General features: G+C 37.0%; 1 protein-coding gene across 1 annotated transcript in view; it reads right to left on the reverse strand.

The window, feature by feature from the left end:
- Positions 1-262: 262 nt before the first annotated feature.
- Positions 263-22293, reverse strand: part of LOC134257291 (uncharacterized) — a 56027-nt gene continuing 33996 nt past the window's right edge. Inside the window, exons 2-4 of the mRNA XM_062739925.1 lie at positions 1551-1658; positions 1246-1267; positions 263-329 (exon numbers count right to left, since the gene is read on the reverse strand). Coding sequence (XP_062595909.1) covers positions 263-329; positions 1246-1267; positions 1551-1658 — 197 coding nt within the window. The remainder of the gene's footprint in view (positions 330-1245; positions 1268-1550; positions 1659-22293) is intronic.

A 22293-nucleotide genomic window follows, 5' to 3' on the forward strand; every position in this document is an offset into this window, starting at 1 on the left:
AGCACTATAACAGACATGAATATCAAACTTTACATGACAAGATGTTAACTCACATACTAGTAAAACATATATGCAAATATAAACATAAAAACATACGGATTAATTCGCCACAAATTCCATGCTTACATGGAAAAGAACAGAAAAAGAAACAAGATTGTGCACTAATTTAGTAAAAATTACTAAGCATTTACAAAATTCAACGAAAGGGAACAAAATTAAAACTAATTAAATTTAAAAATTGCAGAGAGTTTCTAAACTTTGCTCAATTATATTTAATTAATTTGATTTCATTCCTTATTGTTCTTGGGATATTTGTTGTACTTTTATATCTAAAAAGAGTAAATTAAACTTTGTTGATAAATTTTGATATTTGCGCTAAAAACAAAAATCATAGATAAATAAATTTTACAAGTATTTTTTTTCTCTAGAAAAATGCCCTAGAAAGGAATACAGATAGTCCTAATAAATAAGTGATAAACTCTTAGTTTTCAAATGTAGTTAATTTTTTCTTAGCTATATAACATCATTATAATTTATTTTATGTCTATTCAGAAATGGTTTTCACTTAACAAATAATAAATATTGAACAAAATATGCTTGCACAAAATGAAGACAATGATCAGTAAAAATTCTAAAATGCCATAAAGTTAAGTTTCTCTGAATTCATCAGATGTTGATCATGTGCAATGGAGGGGTAAGAATCCCCTGTGGACCCCTCTAAATAATTGTGGACTCTTGGTTTTATTATCGGTGCAATTCCTAGGCAATGTAATGTTAAAGAATTAGCGTAACAGTTTTTGACAACGCAAGTTGAAGTTGATAACAAACTTATTGCTTTAATGATCATCATCAAGTTTTGGACATAAATGATGACAATAAATAAAATACTTTATTTGACAACAAAATGTCTATGTCATGTTATCATTGAAATTAAGATATTATCACTAATGTATTTCTCCAGGAAAAAAATTCGATTATGGAAGAATTGTCAAATTCTGTGGTTTTTATAATAAAATTAGGGATAATTGAATAAATTGAAATTACATACATAAATTATATGAATGTAAATAAACTGTGTTATCTCATGAAATGTCCCTAATTTAAATACATGTAATGCCGTATTGCAGACCACAGCAAGATTTTTTTGTCATGTAGAGCCCTTCATACATTCGAAAAAATTTAGTTTTTACCAATAATTTTTCTATCATTTTCATGAGTCAATTCTCTTTTTCTTACTATACATACCCTTCCTGTACACAAACTGGATCTAAAATTCAACAATAATATAATATAGTTAATATAATGACTGAGGTAGGTAAGTCATTCAAATATTTTTTCTTCTTACCTGAATTTCATAAAAACTATGTAGAATTCAAACAGCATATTCATTTATATTTGGAAAAAAAAAACGACGTATGATTGGATTTTTATATCTAAATGTTTCTCAGTATTAATCAACTATTCCAATGGGCACTGGAATAAAAAAATGTATGTTTTACAGTTTTATTTGGTAGGAAAACATAATAGATCCTCATTGAGTTGATACTTACATTTATAAACCTCATTGGATTTGAATGCTTCACTTGGACAGTCAGTTGTCCCATTACAGGGAACAGTGTTCACATTATTGGTATCTCTGTTGTACTCCGGACAGTAATCTTGTTATAAGAAAAAGAACAAAAAAAAAAAAAAAAGAACAAAAAGGAAAAAAAAAATTCTGCTGTTAACGTAACTTTGAAGTTACTTTGTTCATTGGAACAATAAAGCCTTTATCATAAGGACTAAAAGAATAAACCATGTGTTATAACACACGTAATTAAAATACAAATTACATTGTATTAATTTATTTCGTAATTACAAACAGTCACCAGCGTTTAATCAATGTAGAGATTAGAGTCCTCAAATTTATTTACTTGCTTTCATGAACGAGTCGGACAAGTAGATCTTTACGTCAAATTAGTTTCAATGGCATCGTTGCCTAACGTATACAATTTTTAATTGTTCAGAGATTTTTCGTCAATATTTCCAACCAAAGATTAAATTAGGCAAAACAAATCTTTAGCCAAAAAATTAAGATGTCAAACATTCATTTCATAGCTAACAAGAAAACCTCAACCCGGAGCCTACCCTCGCAAAAAGCATATCTATAAATCAAGGGGAAATCCAACATCGATCCTGATGCAAATTACGTCACTTCCTTTTCGAACAGGACATAACATCCAAATTAAACACACACACACACACGCCCACCCTAAAAAAACACACCGTTTTGCACAAACACACCCTCCCTTAATCATCCTTACTTACACATCCCGTATTTTGTGCTACTATATCCTCTCACATGTTGTCTTTTCTTGCATTTCTCACCAGCAACAAGAACCTTATCTTTTTCACTCGAGAGAATAAGGGTAGCAGAAAACACAAATCTCATCATTCCTAATTATTAAAAAATGTAGGAATATTTCATATACCTTTTAGTGCAATAACCCATATGTACATTTAATTGGATTAGTTGAACTAGCGTTTAGGAACCAGGACTGAAGACCAGAAACTGATAGCAAACTACATTGTATTGTCAAAGTTTGAAATCAATATAATTCAGTATTTTTGTTTTATTCGTATGTTTGTGTGCTGTTTAAAGTCCCTCTCAAGAATTTTTCACACATATTGAGAGGTGGCCACTTGTAGACGATGCGCTGAAATATTTAACGTATGCTTGGCACTCAGGGCCATTGATCAGTGAGGGATTTTTTTGTGCCAATACCCACTGCGACACGGGACAACGGTTAATACAGTCTCAATAAAATATCCAAATATGAAGCAGATGTGCTAGACTCTCTGGTGTTTTATATTTGAAGTTGGCTGAAATATTTCCGATCGACATTGAATGGAAGTAACTATTGTTAATCCGTCGATACATGTACATCTTAATGTCGATCGAGTAGAAGTTCACAGCAAGTAGTTCTTTTTATTCTTATGTAGTTTTTTTTTTATAGATTCTACTTCAGGTAACATTGGTCTACTTGTAGTTGCGCAATTGGTTCCCATGGGAATACCAGAAGACTGTTGTAAAACCTGATTCCTAAAAACTACCATAGACATTTTCAATCAGGAAAATCAAGTATCATTTTAATCTAAATTTTAGCGAACTCGGTGTATAATCAGTGAATTAATTTCTTACTAAACTAATTTCGCATATGGCTAAGGACTAGTTAAAGATATTTATGAATTCGATTTTTATGATAAAAAGAAGCTATCTTTGATGTCACAGAGCCCGAACTTAAATCTATCGTGGGTAATGGTTGTGTAAAGTGACGAAATGTCGTACGATTAATTTTCTGTATTTTGGTAAATATTGGTGTTATTTTTCCATTTTTTCTTTTAAAGTTCCTTGGAGTTTTTTTTAATATTCACATCTGAATAACACCACTTATCAAATTTCTGTTGTTAGTTCTCCTGAAGTTTCACCTCTACTGCTTGTGCACAGCAAAGAAAGAGGCTTGGTAGAACACTTACCAAAAACCCGCTGTGTTCATATGTTTGTAAGGATTTTATGGAGTTTTGACTTCCAGTATAGGTGTGAGAAGGCCAGCAATAAAAAACGATTTATTTGATGTACTCCGACCGACTAGTCAAAATTGCTCCTTCCCAATCATTTTTTCATCATTTTGATTTTTTTGCAGTTTCTATAGTAATTATAATTTCTCTAGAATGCTTTTTAATTGAAAATTTTTAGCAATAAATTATAAATCAATATATCTATCCAGTGTGTAATGAAAACATCAGAAAATTTCTGATTCTGTAATTTATATGACGGGTATCATTTTGCCCAATTTTGTGAAGCAAAAAAATATCCTACCTACCTACTAACCTTGAAAAATGTGTATTAATTCAATGTTCATTTTGATTGTTGGGAATATTTTAAAAATAGAACTGGCATATACTGACACTTATGAAGAATTTACTCCTTTAGCAATAGATTTATATGTGTAAGTTGGATTACCAATTGAGAAATTAAATCTTAGTCATCTAAAATTCAAATAATGAGCCCTACGAACATGAACAATGTGACCTGCTTTGAAGAGATAGGACAAGTACATACTTTTCAAAATAAATTCTTATTTTCACTTCTGTAGTAGGAAAGATTGAATGGTAAATGGTTTTTATCTAGTTAAAACTTTTAACGATTCGTAAAACGTGTGGTAATTAATTATAGATACAGGGAGCATGATCCCTTTACACAACTTTCCGCTTAGTGTACTACCCTCATACAATGCACTTGCAGCGCAAGCGCTTTGCTTCGAGTCCATCCACTACTAAGATAGAAGACATACAGACAACTCAGATCAGACCCATCCTATCATGTAAACGCCTGTAATGATAACACCTGTATTAAGTTCTATCACTTTATTATTAACACTTTGAGCACAAAAACACACATTTATTACAATCAACATAATTGGAGATAAAAAGGCCGCAATTTTTTGTGGGGGACGGGGGATACCTACAAATGTACCAAAATAACCATGGGCACATGGGGGGCTGAGTGTAAGCACAAGTGCCCGATCCCAACGGTCACCACGTTCTGGACCAGTGAATGCGGGACTGCCCTTCTCCCTGTCTCCAGCGCCACCTGGTGTACCCACTTACTTTACCAGACTGTGGCCTCCCCCGCTTGTGCGAGGTGGAGGTGGAACCAGCCATGACATGCCATGAACCACGGATGTTACCATATAATGTTACTTTAGACAACTTATGTGCTACATGTACTTATGTATTACATACCAAAACGCCCCCCTGCTTTGAGGCAGGGTGGGGAGACAACCAGGTTATGGGGCCACTTGATCCCAACATACACAAAAGTATCCCCCAGTCCCCATCCCCCCATCCCGGAATTGCGACAATAAAAAAGGGAGTTAAAGGATAAATTCCCAAACATGATTTTCCCCATTTATAATTAACCAGGCTTCCCCTGTTATAGAAGTGTCCATGGTAGACAATTTACACTACATGCACTAGAAAGTCTAATGAACTGGTATAAGCGTGTATTCCTTGATGGTCATAGGCTCTGTGCTGCTCACATTTTCCTACACTGATGGATGCCTGCTATCCCCATGGATCCATATTCCAGTTTCCTGCAAGATAAAACAAAACACAGCAGAAAAGAAAACTCTTTAATTTATAATTATTAATGACCTTTCAACTATTAATTACAGGGGTGGGTGGGCTGGGAAAAAAGCGTCTGATTTCAACAATTTGCTGGTTTGAAAAGGGGGATAACTTCCGGTGCACCTTTATAATTAATTCGTACACAGTTTGACTCGTAATACGACTTTGTATATTCCTGATGTAATAACTTGTGTACACTTCGTCCCAATTAACCAAACATTAAAACCCTGTCCTAAATTAATAATTTACTATTTGATATAAAATCGAATAATCTTGATTAATTATAGATACAGGGAGCATGATCCCTTTACACAACTTTCCGCTTAGTGTACTACCCTCATACAATGCACTTGCAGCGCAAGCGCTTTGCTTCGAGTCCATCCACTACTAAGATAGAAGACATACAGACAACTCAGATCAGACCCATCCTATCATGTAAACGCCTGTAATGATAACACCTGTATTAAGTTCTATCACTTTATTATTAACACTTTGAGCACAAAAACACACATTTATTACAATACCCGTACGAAACAGTCCGGGTGGCTTAGACACGGCTTAGGCACGAATTCCTTTCCAGAAACCCGTGCTTATAAAATTCCTGCTCCTATGTAAAGTATGTATGGAAAGCCGTGCCTGAAAGTAGTCGAGGCACGGACACGGCACGGGATATTGGCCGAATTATTTAAATGAGATCACACGGTTTTCGAAAATTCGTGTCGGAAAGCCGTGCTTGTTTCCATATATGGACTCACGGATTCTTTAAACCCGTATCTGAAACCCGTGTCCTTTTCCATATATGGAGACACGGATTTTTGGAAACCCGTGTCAAAAAAGCCGTGTGACATACCATATATGGAGTCACGGGATCTGTGCTTTTGTCTAGATCTAGGTCAGGGCTTGTAGAGAATCTCCTGATTTAACTGCATGTGAATGCCAAAATGGTGACTGAAACCAAACTTCACAATGTTTTATGTTATCATTATGCTTAGCTTTAGAATTTTAAAAGTTGAAAATCTTATATAAATGTGTCCTGATATACTTTCTGTTAAAGATTAAGATTGCTTTATCAGTTACAATCCATGCTAGTTTTTAACTAAGAATTTAACTGATAATGTACAATTCTGGGAATTGTAATTTTATCTTAGTTTGGACAATCTGAGAAAGAATTTAATTTAAATAAACCTTTTTGTAGCACAGTAATGACACATAAAATTTTGGGGATTAATTAGTGAGAGTACAACTAGAGTCATTCAAATGAACAGAGATGCAGTGTTTCATCATGTTCAATAACAACATTGCAAATAGTACAGAAAGATCATGAAAATTGAAAATGAACTACTATTTATTCTATCTTAGACTTACTGCATTTAGTTTAAAAGTGAGAAAATCCTCCAAGACTGACATAAATACAATTCCAACTGACATCTATTAGTTTAATATCCTTTAACTAGAGTAAAAAAGACACATTCTTAGCTCATGACCATGAATCCCTCCAATTCAATATTCAAATAAAGGAAGTTATGATTGAGCATGCTCAGTAAAAAGCCGTGAGATATAAATAAATAGATTGAAGCAAAAACCGCCCGAGTTAAAAACCATCTCCCAGGGACACGGATTCCGTGCCTCCTCACGGGTTTCTGTGAGCGAGGATTCCTCACTTTCAGACTCAAAAGCCGTGTCCGTGTCTTGGACATGCAGAACCCGTGCCGCTGTTTAAAAACCCGTGCGGATTCCGTGCCTTAGCCGTGCCCAAGCCGTGCCTATTCCGCCTCGAACTTTCGTACGGGTCAACATAATTGGAGATAAAAAGGCCGCAATTTTTTGTGGGGGACGGGGGATACCTACAAATGTACCAAAATAACCATGGGCACATGGGGGCCGAGTGTAAGCACAAGTGCCCGATCTGAACGGTCACCACGTTCTGGACCAGTGAATGCGGGACTGCGCTTCTCCCTGTCTCCAGCGCCACCTGGTGTACCCACTTACTTTACCAGACTGTGGCCTCCCCCGCTTGTGCGAGGTGGAGGTGGAACCAGCCATGACAGGCCATGAACCACGGATGTTACCATATAATGTTACTTTAGACAACTTATGTGCTACATGTACTTTGTATTACATACCAAAACGCCCCCCTGCTTTGAGGCAGGGTGGGGAGACAACCAGGTTATGGGGCCACTTGATCCCAACATACACAAAAGTATCCCCCAGTCCCTGCCACAGGACATAGACACTATGTCCCCCCACAAAAATTGAGTATTTGTAATAAAACATTGTGTTAATTTGGAGGATATACATTGGTTCTCTTGTTTAAAAACATGTGTAGAGCAGACTGCAGGTTATTTTGGTAAACCTCAAGACCAGTTTTTGACAAGTGGGTACCATCATGCCTGAACAATTGTATTTCCGAGATTTTAATGGTTGAGTCATTATTTATGTAACAGCCATTAACTTCAGTAGTTATAAACTTTTTGATAGACTTGTTAACTTTGCCTTTTCTTGTTAATTTTTGCACCTGCTTTGGGAGGGACACCATGCCAGTACAGCCTAGGTAATATTGAAGAAAAAATTAAAGTGGTACTTGGGAGAAGTGCGTTATAGCGATACAGGCTGCACTGTATTTGATGAATAAGTTTGATGCTTGTTAAATCTGGTGTAGTTAAATCATTAGACCCAAGGTGTATCAGTAGAAATTTGGGTGTAGGATACTGAAGTAAATAATCCGAAACTGCCTTGTCTAACTGATCCCAAAGCATACCCCTACGCCCTAGCCAAGAAATTGTGGCAGGTAAATTAAGGTTACTTCCCCCTGGTCGATAGGTTGCAGCATGCTGGCCTGCCCAGAATGGAATTGATGATCCAAGTATCCAAATGGTTGGGGTACCTGAAAAATCTTTGGTAGAGTTAGTAGGTGCTACAATCACAGGGGACAGCTTTACTGTCTCCTAATGTAAGTTAAATATGAAGTTGACCGCCATCTTCCTTTTGCTTTTATTTCAGTATCTGAGAGACCTTGTTTGGCAAGCTCGGTTGCCATGCCAATTCTGAAACTATGTGACCTAAAGTGCCCTGTGACCCCAATGAATTGTAATGCTTTTTGTAAAATGGCTTGAAACTGGTACTTTGTAAGGGGCTTAGAATTTAGATGTGTAAGAAGCTTGTCATTTCTTTGTAACCCCTCTCTTAAAAGCAGAAAATTATTTAAGATTGTGATTGGGCTGATAATGGATTCCGTATGAGAGGCCATATCTACTTTAACAGATTGTTCGATTTGGTCCGTTTTAGATCTTTGAATAGTAATTTGGCAAAGGTTTTGATTCTTTATTGTAATGTCTGAGAAACTGAGTGCCAGTGTTTCACTTACTCTTAACAAACCATAAAATGTAAGAGTAAATGCTACTGAAAAGAGAGCGGATTCATATCCGGAACTGCAAACATTGGGCAGGGAATGGATAATTTTGTGAAAAAGCTCAAATGAAATAGGGATTCTTTGGTCTTTGTTTGTACCTACTGATCTACGCAGCCCTTCCAGGGTTTTAGAAACTATGAAACATTTTGTTGTGTCCTGAAAGCCATGTATTTTGTGTATGTATGAGATTGCATTTAGGTACAGTGATACTGTTCTGTATGACATATTATCAAGTGAGAGGAAACCAATAAAATTCACGAGCTGTTGCACTGGTGCTGGCCAAATAATTTGATAATTAAATTCTGAAATGAAGTTTTGAAATTTGTTCAGCGCTGTTGAATATGCTCGATGTGTTGATGGTGCTATTGAACATTGTAGTAATCGATCGGCTTCAAGCATTATATTTCCCAGATGTGGCTTGGTAGTGGGGTGGGCCCTAGGTCTGCCTGCGGTGCCAGTCGCCTGAATCTGCCCCACTGAAATCGAGATAAGGAGTCTGCAATGAAGTTTTGTTTTGTGGGGATATATAAGGCCTTAATAAAGATATTTGACTTTAGGCATATTAACACAAGCTTGCGGACAAGATTCATGACCCTATCAGATTTAGACGTCGAGTTGTTGATGATGTGGACAACTGACATGTTGTCAATGTGGAAGACAAGTCTGGAATTGGCAAAGTGGCTCTGCCATAATATAATAGCAACCACGACGGGGAAAAATTCCAGGAAAGTCATGTCCCTAGTAATACCTTGTTCAACCCAAAGGCTTGGCCAGACCCCATAAGCCCATTTCCCCCTAAAGTAAATACCAAACCCTCCATTAGTTCCCCCTGAGCTATCTGTGAAAAGTTGAATTGTGTCATTGTGAATCCAGGGCTGGGTAAATATAACCGATATACCATTGTAAGATTGCAAAAAAGTTTTCCATACTGTGAGGTCAGCTTTTATGTTCTTTGTTACCCTTATTCTGTGATGCTGTTTAGTAATACCTATTGTTGAATTTATAAGGCGGCGACAGAACGCCCGGCCAGGGGCGATGACCTTGCACACAGAGTTTAATAAGCCAATAAGTGACTGCATTTCTCTCAGGGAGACTTTCTTTGCCTTCAAAAAGTGTTCTAATACGCCATTAATCTGGTTTAATTTTTCTGAGGGGAGTTTCATGGTCATATTGACCGTGTCCAATTCTATTCCCAAGAATGTTAGGACTTGTGTAGGTTCGACTGTTTTGTCATGAGCAATTGGGACACCAATATCTGAACATATGGATTTAAAAACATTTAAGGCATTGTGGCAAGTGGATGTGCCTGGTGGGCCGCAGAAAAGGAAATCATCAAGGTAGTGAATTATCAGATCATTTTGGGAGTAGTTTTGAGTGAGCCAATGTAGGAATGATGCAAACCTGTCAAATAATGCGCAGCTGATTGAAGAGCCGAAAGGTAACATTTTATCAAAATAGTATTTGTCCTGAAATCTGAAACCAAGCAGGTCAAAGTCACCTGAGGATACTGGGAGCAATCTAAATGCTGACTTAATGTCCGTCTTAGCTAAATAGGCACCTTTCCCCACCTTAGCTATCATTTCTGCTGCTTGATCTATATTGCTGTAATGTACTGTACATGCTTCAGGGTCAATAAAATCATTAATTGACTTGTTTTCTGGGTAAGAGAGATGATGTATGAGTCGCATGTCACCATCTTTTTTAGGCACAAGGCCTAAGGGGGAGACCTGCAGGCTTGGAAATGGTGGGTGAACAAAAGGGCCTGCAACTCGTTTTTGCCTGACGTCACGGCGTCAGGCTGTATAAGGATTGATAATTGCTTGATCCGAAACTAATAGATCATACCCAGACAGCTAGATTTTGTGCAAGCTGATTTACATTGGAAATCTTTTACCTGCATTTTAAAAGAAACATTTTTCAGGGAAACAATGATTTTACTGATGCAAAATAATGCAGTATTTACTTTGACTACTCTGTTTGCATGAAACAGATTATTCCATGTGATTTACCGGTTCAACGTGTCCGTGTATCTTTTTTTCTGCATTTCTATACTTTGTCTACTGGATCAGTCCATTTATATTCTACGAAAGGGGTGAATCGATCTTAGCGCCTTTTCTTGGATTGTTCTATTGTATGAATGGGGGTGCTAACTTCCATATGGAATTAGATAAAGTTTGTTATTGTAGCCTCCATCTTCTTGTGATTCAGAAATTATGTCTACAAATTTTATCTTATTCCTTAAAACTACATATAAATCGTATGTATCAGAATATGGACATGCAAAACAAAAGAAATGATTTCTCTAATTTGTTTCCCCTCTGTTGGTTTATTCCATATTTTAATGGACTAGTCCAATCACCACAAACGATCGTCGCAGTTCAACCAGATTCCAGACGATTTGACGAAAGAAATTACCTGTGCGAAATCTTGGATTTCTTTTCCACAAAGGCCTAAATGTTGGTTTCACCAATTTCGTTCTCAAAAAATTATAGTACCCACCTTTCAGAAAAAAAGATCAATGAACACAAACTACTGCTGTTTACTTCATTGGAGAAAATGCTTTCCTAAAACATATGTATTTAGTTATATCCATTCTCTAAAATGTTCAATATGAATGATTTGACAACTGAACAGATTTCAGAATAGGTGTAGCTTTGAATTTAGATCCAGGGGTAGATCAATCTACTTGCAGAAAAGTCAAATGCATCATCTCGGGTCTTTTCGTCAGAGGTCGAAAAACAAACTCGAATATGTAACGACATCATCGGATCTTTAATAAAAATTTATACATTTCCTGTTCATAGTAAAAACGGAGTTAGAAGTCCCTTCTATAGCATATTTTAGATAATACCATTACATTGAATAAAGTTAACTCCATATTCCACAGATACTAGGTCTATGTACATCATCCATGCTTTTATTTCAAAGTTTGTGAAAAAAGGGGGGGGTGTTATGGCGTATAAATTAACAATACATTTGGGGTCTTTATCCCTAGATAAGGCCCGAGGAGTGGGACCGATGAGTTGCGATTGGCAGTAAACCCACATACATTAACCATTCTGTTAACAACTCTTCAGAATGCAGCAAAGGCATCGTTCTTCTACAAGTTAACTAATTAAATATTTTTACAAGGTTCTCAAATAAAAAAGACAAATTTCAAACACAAAAAAGGTATTGCTCAAAAGGTTTATCACTTCTCTTACAGATCGTGATTGATTAAGTCAGGCAAGCTTTTTGAAAAGCTGTTACTTGTAATGCTACTTCTTTTTGAATTTTACTTTCAGCTATTACTGTATTGGCCTTGAGGCTAGGGAGGTTAAAAGATTCGCGGGGTGCCCTGGGGCCCAAATATTGGAGATTAAAACCATACTTAAAACCCTGGAATATGAATTCACAATCAGAGTATCCAACTAAATGTTTACATAAATTTTGTAACTTGATTGGTGTTGTGCCCAAAGAATATATTGAACCATTATTTTGAACACCTGGCACTTGGGTGGTTAGCTCCGCACTTGCTGCATGCATGTCTGTACTTGCACCTAGGGAAGAAAGGGCAACTTACTCCCTTGTTAAAATGATTACAATAAAATGCCGAAGTACGGTTTGAATTGCTTGGGTAAAAACTTTGACTTTGAGAAGAGGTACGATTATACGTTTGAGTAGTTTCATGCTTGTTAGATATGTACAAAAGCCAAAATTCCTGATTAAGTTGACCCCATGACAGCTGGGGTTGGTTGGCCATTTTTAAACGAAATTGCTCGTCATATTTAAACCAATTATTTGACCTAGTAGCACCGATTCTGATATCTCTGAGATACTTGAGTAGTTCTTGAGCCCGTTTTGGAAATTTCTCTATCATTACGCTTGTAAATATTGTAACGGGAAACTTGGTGTGTTTCCATAATAATCCCAAAGTTCTGCGATTTACAGTGACAAAAACAATAATAACGTTTTACAGGTTTAATAAGTTAACAATCAGGTAATAAATATATAAATAACAAGTGAAATCTGGGGATTGGTGGAAGATTATTACCTATATCAATATTAACGATAAAATTTGATGTACGTCCTTCGACTACTGGTGCCTAGCTGAGACTGCAACAGGCGTATCACGGTGGTCAGGCCGGTCACTGGCGTTACTAAGAACGGCCTGACCCACGCGCTGCGCCAGCAACGTTCCCGACTGAATACTATGTATTACGCAATATAGTTATCTATAGTAGTAATAATAATACACAAGAATATTATAAATATACAAAAATAAATCTTCCACCATTACACTCCTCCCCTCTTAAGACATAACGTATGCAAAACATACATTATTCTCATTAAAAATATAATAAATATAATAATATATATATACATATGACATAACTTGTATTTCATGTACACATAGTCATATAAATGTTTAATTATAAACATATTATGATGAACAAATATGGGAAACGATTAATGTCTCTCAAAATATAAATATTGAATAATTTAATACAGTTCTGTTACACACAGCAAGACTCACGACTCTGGAAAAAGAAGGCTGGTGGATTTCAGTTCTAGAAGCTCTTTCCTTAGACGAAGGTTCTCAGCCTCAAGTTTACGGCGTCTCTCCCTCTCAGCCAACAGCGCAGGTGAAGATGAAGCAATCAATTGAAGTTTAGATTCTGCTGTCGCGCGTTGATGCTGAATGGAGACGGACAGCGTGTCCAGCCACTGCAGGTAGGCGTGTAGCTCTTCCTGGGTCTCTGGCACTGCAGGAAACTGAAATGGAGGAAGGTCCTGGCAGCGGGTCTGGGTTGAGACGTCCAGTGGAAGACCTACAGCAGGGTGGTCCCGTGACTGGTACTCCTGCAGGGACAGGACACGCTTCCTCGGAGGAGGACACGGACTGGAGGGCTCCACACAGGAAAGATCAGGAACAGGATCATCAAGGACAGGAGGACTCAGGTCAAGAGATGGCACAGATGGTAACGAGGCTGACGATGACTTGTCAGATGAAGAAGGAACAGAGGTCACTGGCTTTGTCACAGTTTGGCAAGTCCTGCCATAGTATATGAAGCATCCTGGGTTAATATAACCCTTATTAGGCCTTGAAACCTTCTCGCAATTTCCTAGAACATTCTCCAAAGAAGTTTGGTCCACATGATGACAGTTTCTGAGATGAATTTTCATGTCATATTGCCTGCGGCAAAGGATACGACAGGAAGAAACAGCGCACGAGTATGAGGATGTTTGTGGAAGGTGTCTCTCAATCCAGTGCCTCTGGTACCTTGCCTTAGTAGGGAATGTCACAGTAGGGGAACATCCATCCACCGGACAAGTCATGCCAGCCGCATAAAAGAACTCAATGTTCTTTGAGGGGTCCGAAATCAGAGGGGCAAAGACAGGGGCGTCTTCTAGGAAATCCATCTCCTTGTCATCGACCAGGAGGTCCAAAGTAAAGTCCTCAAAGTCCATTCTCTGAAATAAAATGTAAAATTACTGTAATCATCTATTATAACACATATATTCCACCCCCCTCCCCTTCTAAAAAAAATGCTTATATATATTTATGGGGAAAATCTGGACGGGGGTTTAACAAGTCTTCCGGTTCTTGTGAAACATTGCGTTGCCATCATATCTTCAACATTGTCATCAGATACAGAGTTATCATCTGAATAAAACTGAGAATGTTCACTCTGGGATTCTGTTTCTTTTGTTTTGAACAATTTAAGGTGATCAACATGAACAATCTTGAGTTTAGAGCTTTTACAGTCTCTTATCTCTACTGTAATGTCAGATAGTTTCCTTACAATTTCATAAGGACCTGTCCATCCTAATCCTAATTTTTTGTTTTCCAGTTGGGGGATACCAACGTAGTACCAATGAACCTACTTCAAATTGTCTAGGTTTTGTTTTTATGTCATAATAGTGTTTTTGTTTCTGAAAACTACATTGTAGGTTGTCATGTGCAAACTCAAAAGCTAACTGCATTGCTTTTTCTATCCAGTTTACATACAGAACAGGGCACGAGGGTCTATCTATATCTAATGGTGAACCCACCATAATATCAATGGGAACTGAAATTTCCCTTCCTAACATAATTCTGTTTGGGGTACATTTTGTGCTCTCTTGTACAGACGCTCTATAAGCCATTGTTAAATATGGGAGATGATCATCCCAATCACTTTGATTTTCATTTACAAACATAGATAACATTTGCTGTAAAGTTCTATTAAATCTTTCTATCATGCCGTCAGATTGGGGTCTGTACGGTGTGGTACGAGACTTATCAATTTCTAAAAGTTGACATAATTTTGAAAATAAGTGGGATTCGAATTCGCGTCCCTGATCTGTATGGATACGAAGAGGTGTACCAAATCGGCAAATGAACTCCGTAACTAATTTGTCAGCTACAGATTGAGCTGTATGTACAGGCAATGCATATGCCTCTGTCCATTTGCTGAAATAGTCTCCTACGACCATTATGTATTGGTTACCATTGTCGGTTATTGGAAGAGGACCCATAATATCGATCACAATGGCTTCTAACGGAGTTGATACATTTACGTGTCTCATTGGCGATTTCCCTAACCTCGGACCTGGTTTACGTTTTTGACAAAGCTCACAGCTTTGACACCATCTGGCAACATCACTGGACATACCATGCCAGTAAAATCGAGAACGGATTTTATTTAAAGTTTTCTCGCGCCCAAGATGACCAGCAGTTTTACTATTATGGAGCTGCATCATTAATTCTTTCCTTAAAGATTTAGGGGCCACTAATTGCATAGTGGAAGAGTGGTCCTCATTTTCCCATTTCCGATAAAGTAGGTTATTTTCAACCTTAAGTAATGGCCATTGTTTTAGTAAAACATCCAGGTCTTTGTCTGTTGTGTTAATAATTGGTTTTTCTTTATGTTTTAGTAAAAGGTCGCGAACGGTATTAATCGTATTGTCCTCACTTTGCATGCGTTCAATGTCAAATGTCAACCAATTTGATTCAATAGGTGTTAGACTGGAATTTTGTTTATTATCAGATTCGTTTTCAACACTTGCAATACGTTCAGATATGACTGAGGCAACATTTTGCCTATCTGATTCGGACAAGTTTTCATTCTTTTCATGAATTTTATCTTTACATTGGACGCATTCGAGTCTTTTGCATTTGCGCTTTGGACATCTCGAGAGTCCATCTGCATTTCCATGCATTGAGCCTTTTCTGTGTTTTATTTCAAAGTCATACGTATCGAGGAATGATATCCACCGGGCTAACATTCCCTCCGGTTCTTTGGAATTCTTTAACCATTGTAAAGCTGAATGATCGGTACGAAGAATAAAATGTCTTCCAAACAAATAATGCTTGAATTGTTTAACGAATATTACAACTGCGAGCAACTCGCGATATGTTGTACAATATTTGATTTGAGTTTTCGAAAGGGTTTTGCTTCCATAAGCTATTACTTTCTCTTCTCCGTTTTGTACTTGTGATAGTACCGCGCCAACACCAAATGCACTTGCATCGGTATCCAAAATAAATTGTTCTTCCGAGTCCGGATATGTTAATATCGGAGCTTCCGTTAACAGTGATTTAAGCGTCTGGAAAGCATTTTCGCTTTCCTTTGTCCATTGAAATGATCTATTTTTTTGAGTAAGCCTTGTTAAGGGATAAGCGATCGAAGAAAAGTTATTTATGAATTTGCGGTAGTAGGACGCAAGTCCTAAGAAGCTTCGAACTTCTGAAATATTTTCAGGTATTGGCCAGTTCTGGATCACGGCAATTTTGTCCGGATCGCATTTTATGCCATCAGCCGAAACAACATGGCCAAGAAATGAAACTTCTTCTTTGAATAACACGCATTTCTTTGGTTTTAATTTCAGTTTAGCCTTTCTGAACCGATCGAATACGGAACCTAAATTGTTTAGAGTTTCTTGGAAAGTTTTTCCAAATACAATTACATCGTCTAAATAGACGAGGTATTTTTCCCATTGAAGTCCGCACAACACGGCTTCCATCAAACGTTCGAATGTTGCGGGACTATTAGAAAGTCCAAAAGGCATGACAGAAAATTCAAAAAGGCCTTTATGAGTAGCGAAAGCTGTTTTTCGTTTATCCTCGGGTCGCATTACCAACTGCCAGTAACCACTGGCAGTAACCACACGTCTCGGAGGTAACTTAATAGGTTTTGCGTCAGCTGTATCAATTTTGTGTTCGGTAAGGTCAGTTCGACCTAAGTCACCATCGGGTCCGACAAATATGTCAGTATATTGCATGATAAATTGTTTTAATTTATTTTTCTCGTCAATGGAAAGTCTGTCTGATATACTACTGAACATTATGTTCAAATAATCGGGAATATCAGAGTCTGTCAGTTGAGAATTCTCAAGATCCGTTATTTCGGAATTCTCACACTTCTCGTCGACTATGACAGAATCGACGGGTTCTAATGTTGCTAACTGTTTATTTTTCGGTATGTGTACAATCTTGTCAGTGGGATTTATAACAGATAATACTACAGAAGATTCAGAAGTTTTTACTAATGATTTGGGTACGAGAACATCAAGTTCTCTCTTTTCATCTACGCCACAAGTTTTTATTTGCTCAATAATGCAAGTTGTATTATTTGTTATATTTCCCTCAATACTGCTAGAAAGCAACATCTCAGATTCAGGGGGTATTTGTGCTTTTTCACTAACTAGTACTCTTGCGCAAGTGTGATCTAAACTATTTTCCCTATACAACTGGATATTAAATTCTGAGGACATTAATATTCCTCTACAAGTATCCAACACGACTTTGTTGTCAGACAGGAAATCCAACCCCAGTATACCAGACAGACCTCCCAATTCCGAAATTACAATCGGGTGATCAAATTTGGATCCATTTATCCAAATAGGAAAATTACATTTCCCTTTAACACGTAGGGGTTCGCCGTCTGCTGTTGTTAACGTATCTGCTACCTCAGTTAAAATTAGACTAGGACTCATTTTCTCGTATACCTCCATCGATAGCAGAGAAACAGATGAGCCCGTGTCTATGAGCATATTCACGCTCATGTCACTAATCCTAACTTTAGCAAACCAACAGCTGTGCGAAATAGCTGACAACCTAATAAAAGATGGCCTTGTCAATTTATTATCAGTTGTATTTATTTGGGCTGGGCTTTTGGCCCCGAGCTCAGCCCCGTTTAGTTTAAATCACTGGTTCTTGGCTCGGAGTGAACATTTGCCTGTTTTGATGCCATGTTAGGCGTCTTAGATTTCCGAGAACAAAATTTAGAAATGTGTCCTGTTTGATGGCAATTGTAACACTTCATTTTCTTGCGCGCGTCATTTTGTTTGCTTTGATTAGAGGGTTTGGTATGACAATTGTCTTTTTCGGCCAAAGTTTGAACCGATATCTTTAAAATGTCGAGCGATTTTTCTATTTCAGAGATCCGACTTTCAGATTTGCTCACCTCGTTATTTGATTTTAAAGCTCTTACAGATTGAGCTTCGGTATCTCGCGGTTTTCGAGGAATATTCTGTATTCCTTCAAATGCCTCAAAATCAAGGGCCAATGAGATTGCCCTATCTAATGTGACTGGGTGTGCAAACTGCACATGACGTCTTAATTCCTGATTGCTTAGACCATTGACATATTGTTCGACAATAATACTCTCTCGTAACGACATAGGTATTTCCGGAAATGCGCGACTCGCAAGTCTCTTTAAAGTATAACCGTACTCAGCAGTTGATTCTCCGGGTAGTCGTCTGCGATTACGGAACTCGCAGCGGTATGCTGTTTCGCGTTCAGCAGGATTGAACCTCTGAGTTAACACAGATTTTAATAACTCGTAATCACTTAATTGTGCTTGTGTCAGGTCACCAAGAATTCTTTGCGCTGAACCACGTAAACTCATTGCGAGCTGAGCTGCCTTCTCGGTTTGCGACCATTTATTCCAAATGGAAACTTGCTCAAAGTGGCAAATGTAGTCTGCCCAATTGACTTTTTCTCCTGTAAAAAGATCAGGTTCTTTTTGTTTTCGCTGTCGCTCGCGCGAGTCTAATAAGTACTCATTCAAAAGTGATGGACCAACCGAATTTCGGGCACCTGTCGCTACATTAGGCGCTTGTATTTTTTGTTTACCATTTAATGAGTTTATTTCTTGGTCAATTTTTGACTTTGACAAACACGGAGTTTGTTCTGAGTTCTCACGGACAAACTGTGATGAGGGTATTTGACCATTTCGGTCTAACACATCTAAGCGAAAATGAATTTCACTTTCTGAGTGGGCTGGTCTTTCACAGGGAATTTTCTGTGCCAAATAATGATTTGGATTTTTAGGAAACTGCGATGAGGGTATTTGACCATTTCGGTCTAACACATCTGAGCGAAAATGAATTTCACTTTCTGAGTGGGCTGGTCTTTCACAGGGAATTTTCTGTGCCAAATAATGATTTGGATTTTGAGGGAGGGGTTCATGGGTGCTGTCTGCACAAGAAAAATTTAATTTTGGGGTTTTCTTCTTCTGCCCATTGTGGATAAAGGGAAGCTATGTTTTCATCATTTGCAAGAGGGGTACCAATTCTACAGTTTGTCAATGGAGTACTTTGTGAAAAACCATACCGGTTAGTTCTAAAATGTAAATCGTAGTTGTTCCCCTTTGCTAAATCCCTATCATGGGTCACGTGACTTTTGTATTTTGTTTTCAGCGTCTGATTTTCACATGGAGATGACAGACTTTGTAGCGAACATGTCGCATTTTGATCAGAAAAACTATGATTGGGAACATTTTGTGAGAAATGATGAACATTTTGTTCATGTGTCAGTCCACGATCATATTGATAATTGTTACTAGGGATGGATTTTTCTCGCCTACACATCCTGGGACTATGGCTAGGGCTATCATTTTCCATGTAAAACGAACATTTAGGCCTAGCAGGTATGTCATTTCCATCATTGTTTATGTAATTAATAAATGACCCTACATCGTCAATATTTTCTCTTCTACAGAACTCATTCCGAGTTTCGATTGAAACATTTCCGTTTCTGTTAGATCCGCCGATTTGTTCAGATTCGCAGTCTTGGCGAGAATCAAGAAAGCTAGGTCTTAACCAACGCTTAAATCTGTTGAACATGTCACTAAAAAGTTTTGTTGCTGAAGCCATAATTTCTTTCTATAATCTTTTTTTTTTAATTTAACGGTTGTTTAAAATGATTTTTCAATTTTGATCAACTGTAAATCGCCGGACGAGCCCCCAAAAATGTAACGGGAAACTTGGTGTGTTTCCATAATAATCCCAAAGTTCTGCGATTTACAGTGACAAAAACAATGATAACGTTTTACAGGTTTAATAAGTTAACAATCAGGTAATAAATATATAAATAACAAGTGAAATCTGGGGATTGGTGGAAGATTATTACCTATATCAATATTAACGATAAAATTTGATGTACGTCCTTCGACTACTGGTGCCTAGCTGTGACTGCAACAGGCGTATCACGGTGGTCAGGCCGGTCACTGGCGTTACTAAGAACGGCCTGACCCACGCGCTGCGCCAGCAACGTTCCCGACTGAATACTATGTATTACGCAATATAGTTATCTATAGTAGTAATAATAATACACAAGAATAATATAATAAATATACAAAAATAAATCTTCCACCATTACAATATAATAAAAGCCGATGTCCACTTATCGATTGTGAGAAAAGTGTTTCTTTTTGGTTTCACAATGCATAGCCGCCCTTCTTTAATTTTTATGTCCCCTTGTGATTCATAATCCTGTAATTCACAAGCTGTTTTAGTAAGCAGTGAGAGATCGATAAATTTGCCCTCCCATATTTGGTTTTTAATCTTCTGAGGGACATGTGAACCTACGGAATCATAACAACTGATTTCTTGTAGTGGCTGACTTGAAAAATTTAAATTTGACTCACCGCTTCCACTGGGGATTTCAGGGATGCTTTGATCTATTTGTGATGTCAGCGTAGGTTGTATAGTATCGGATGGCAGAGGAAGAGCTTCTGGGGAATTCCACCGGCGTCTGTTGCCTCGGCCGGGGCCTGGCGTGTTGGCGTGAGATTTGTCCTGGGCCTAGTGCTTTGACTGCACCGGTGCCCTCTGCCTCTCGATGGGGTGCCCATGGTCTCCCTCCGCTTCCTGGACGCTCTCTTGGTCACTCTCGTTCTAACTGGCGGCATGATTTCGATTCTAGTAACGTGATGGCTTTTGATTGCTTTGGTGTTGAAAAAAGCGTCTGATTTGGTTTGAAAAGGGGGATAACTTCCGGTGCACCTTTATAACTAATTCGTACACAGTTTGACTCGTAATACGATTTGTATATTCCTGATGTAATAACTTGTGTACATACACTTCGTCCCAACTAACCAAACATTAAAACCCTGTCCTAAATTAATAATTTACTATTTGATATAAAATCAAATAATCTTGATTATATCTGGTTCGAAGAGTTGTCTACGTAAGTCCAAAAATGAAAACCAAAAATAAATAAAGAAAACCGAAATTTATACATAAATAAAAAGGATATTAATAAAAGTAAAAAACGAAATTGTTAAAAGTAGAAAACGAAACCATTCAATAAAAAAAAATTAAATAAAGAAAAACGAAATCAACAGATAAAGAAAAACGAAATTATTAAAAAAAAGAAAAACGAAATTAAAATATAAAGAAAAATGATATATATATATATATATATATATATATATATATATATATATATATATATATATATATATATATATATATATATATATATATATATATATACCCTAAAATCTTGAAAATAAGCCGCGGCTTACTTTAAGTTTTGGTAAGAAAGTGGGGGCTTATTTTTAAATTGCGACTTATTATCAATACAAAAAACTGGTAAGAGAAGAGAGCACAATCATGGTTTATTTTCAATACTTGGCATTTCCCGGTGTACGTTCTTTAGGTCTTTGGTGTAATCTACTTTATATTTTGAGAATGCCGATCACGAAAAGATAATTCAATTGTATACAGCATATAAATTTACAGGAAATATCAACTTGTTTTTCAAAAAGTAAAAATAATATATAAAATTCCGCTTGCCATTAAATCACTTAAAAAATTAATCAAACAAACACATATTTAAACAAACTCAATTATATATACGGTACAGTGAAATGTAATTACTACCAAGCCCTGCCGATCAGCAGGTTTCTTGCCTCGGGCAGTATTACCTAAGAGTTAAATGCTTTACAAACAAAAACTTCCTTTTATCCCTTTACTTATTTAATTATAACAACTTTAAACATATTGTTAGCTTGTACAGGTATGGATGAGATAATTATTGTTCTGACAATTTCATTAAAAAAATTTCACTATGTTAGCTGGTTTCGCAATGAAGTTTTTTTAGCTAGCGTAACATGCTTACTGGTAAAAAAAAATTAACTTTAAAACTACCCTTTATTAGTAATTTTACGTAAGTTCATTAGTAGCTACATACTTTAATAGTGTCGATACTCGTACTCATTCGTACTATGTCGTATGCCTAAATTGTAAAGGTTAAATGAATTAAAGAAAGATAACTCATTTTTATATTGCACTGTAAAAAATCGTCAAAGCTTTCACTCATCAATTTTTTAAGACGCGGAAATCGTCAAACGTTTAACATCTTTCCTAAATGGCATTGTTATGACCGGCTTATTTTCAAAACTGGCTTATTTTCGAGTAATTTTTAATGCAAGAAATAGGTGGCTTATTATTAAATCCGT

Source organism: Saccostrea cucullata, unplaced genomic scaffold (assembly GCF_032062105.1).
Source record: "Saccostrea cucullata isolate Sc308-1 unplaced genomic scaffold, CSIRO_AGI_Scuc_v1 ctg1885, whole genome shotgun sequence".
NCBI classification, from domain to species: Eukaryota; Metazoa; Mollusca; class Bivalvia; order Ostreida; family Ostreidae; genus Saccostrea; species Saccostrea cuccullata.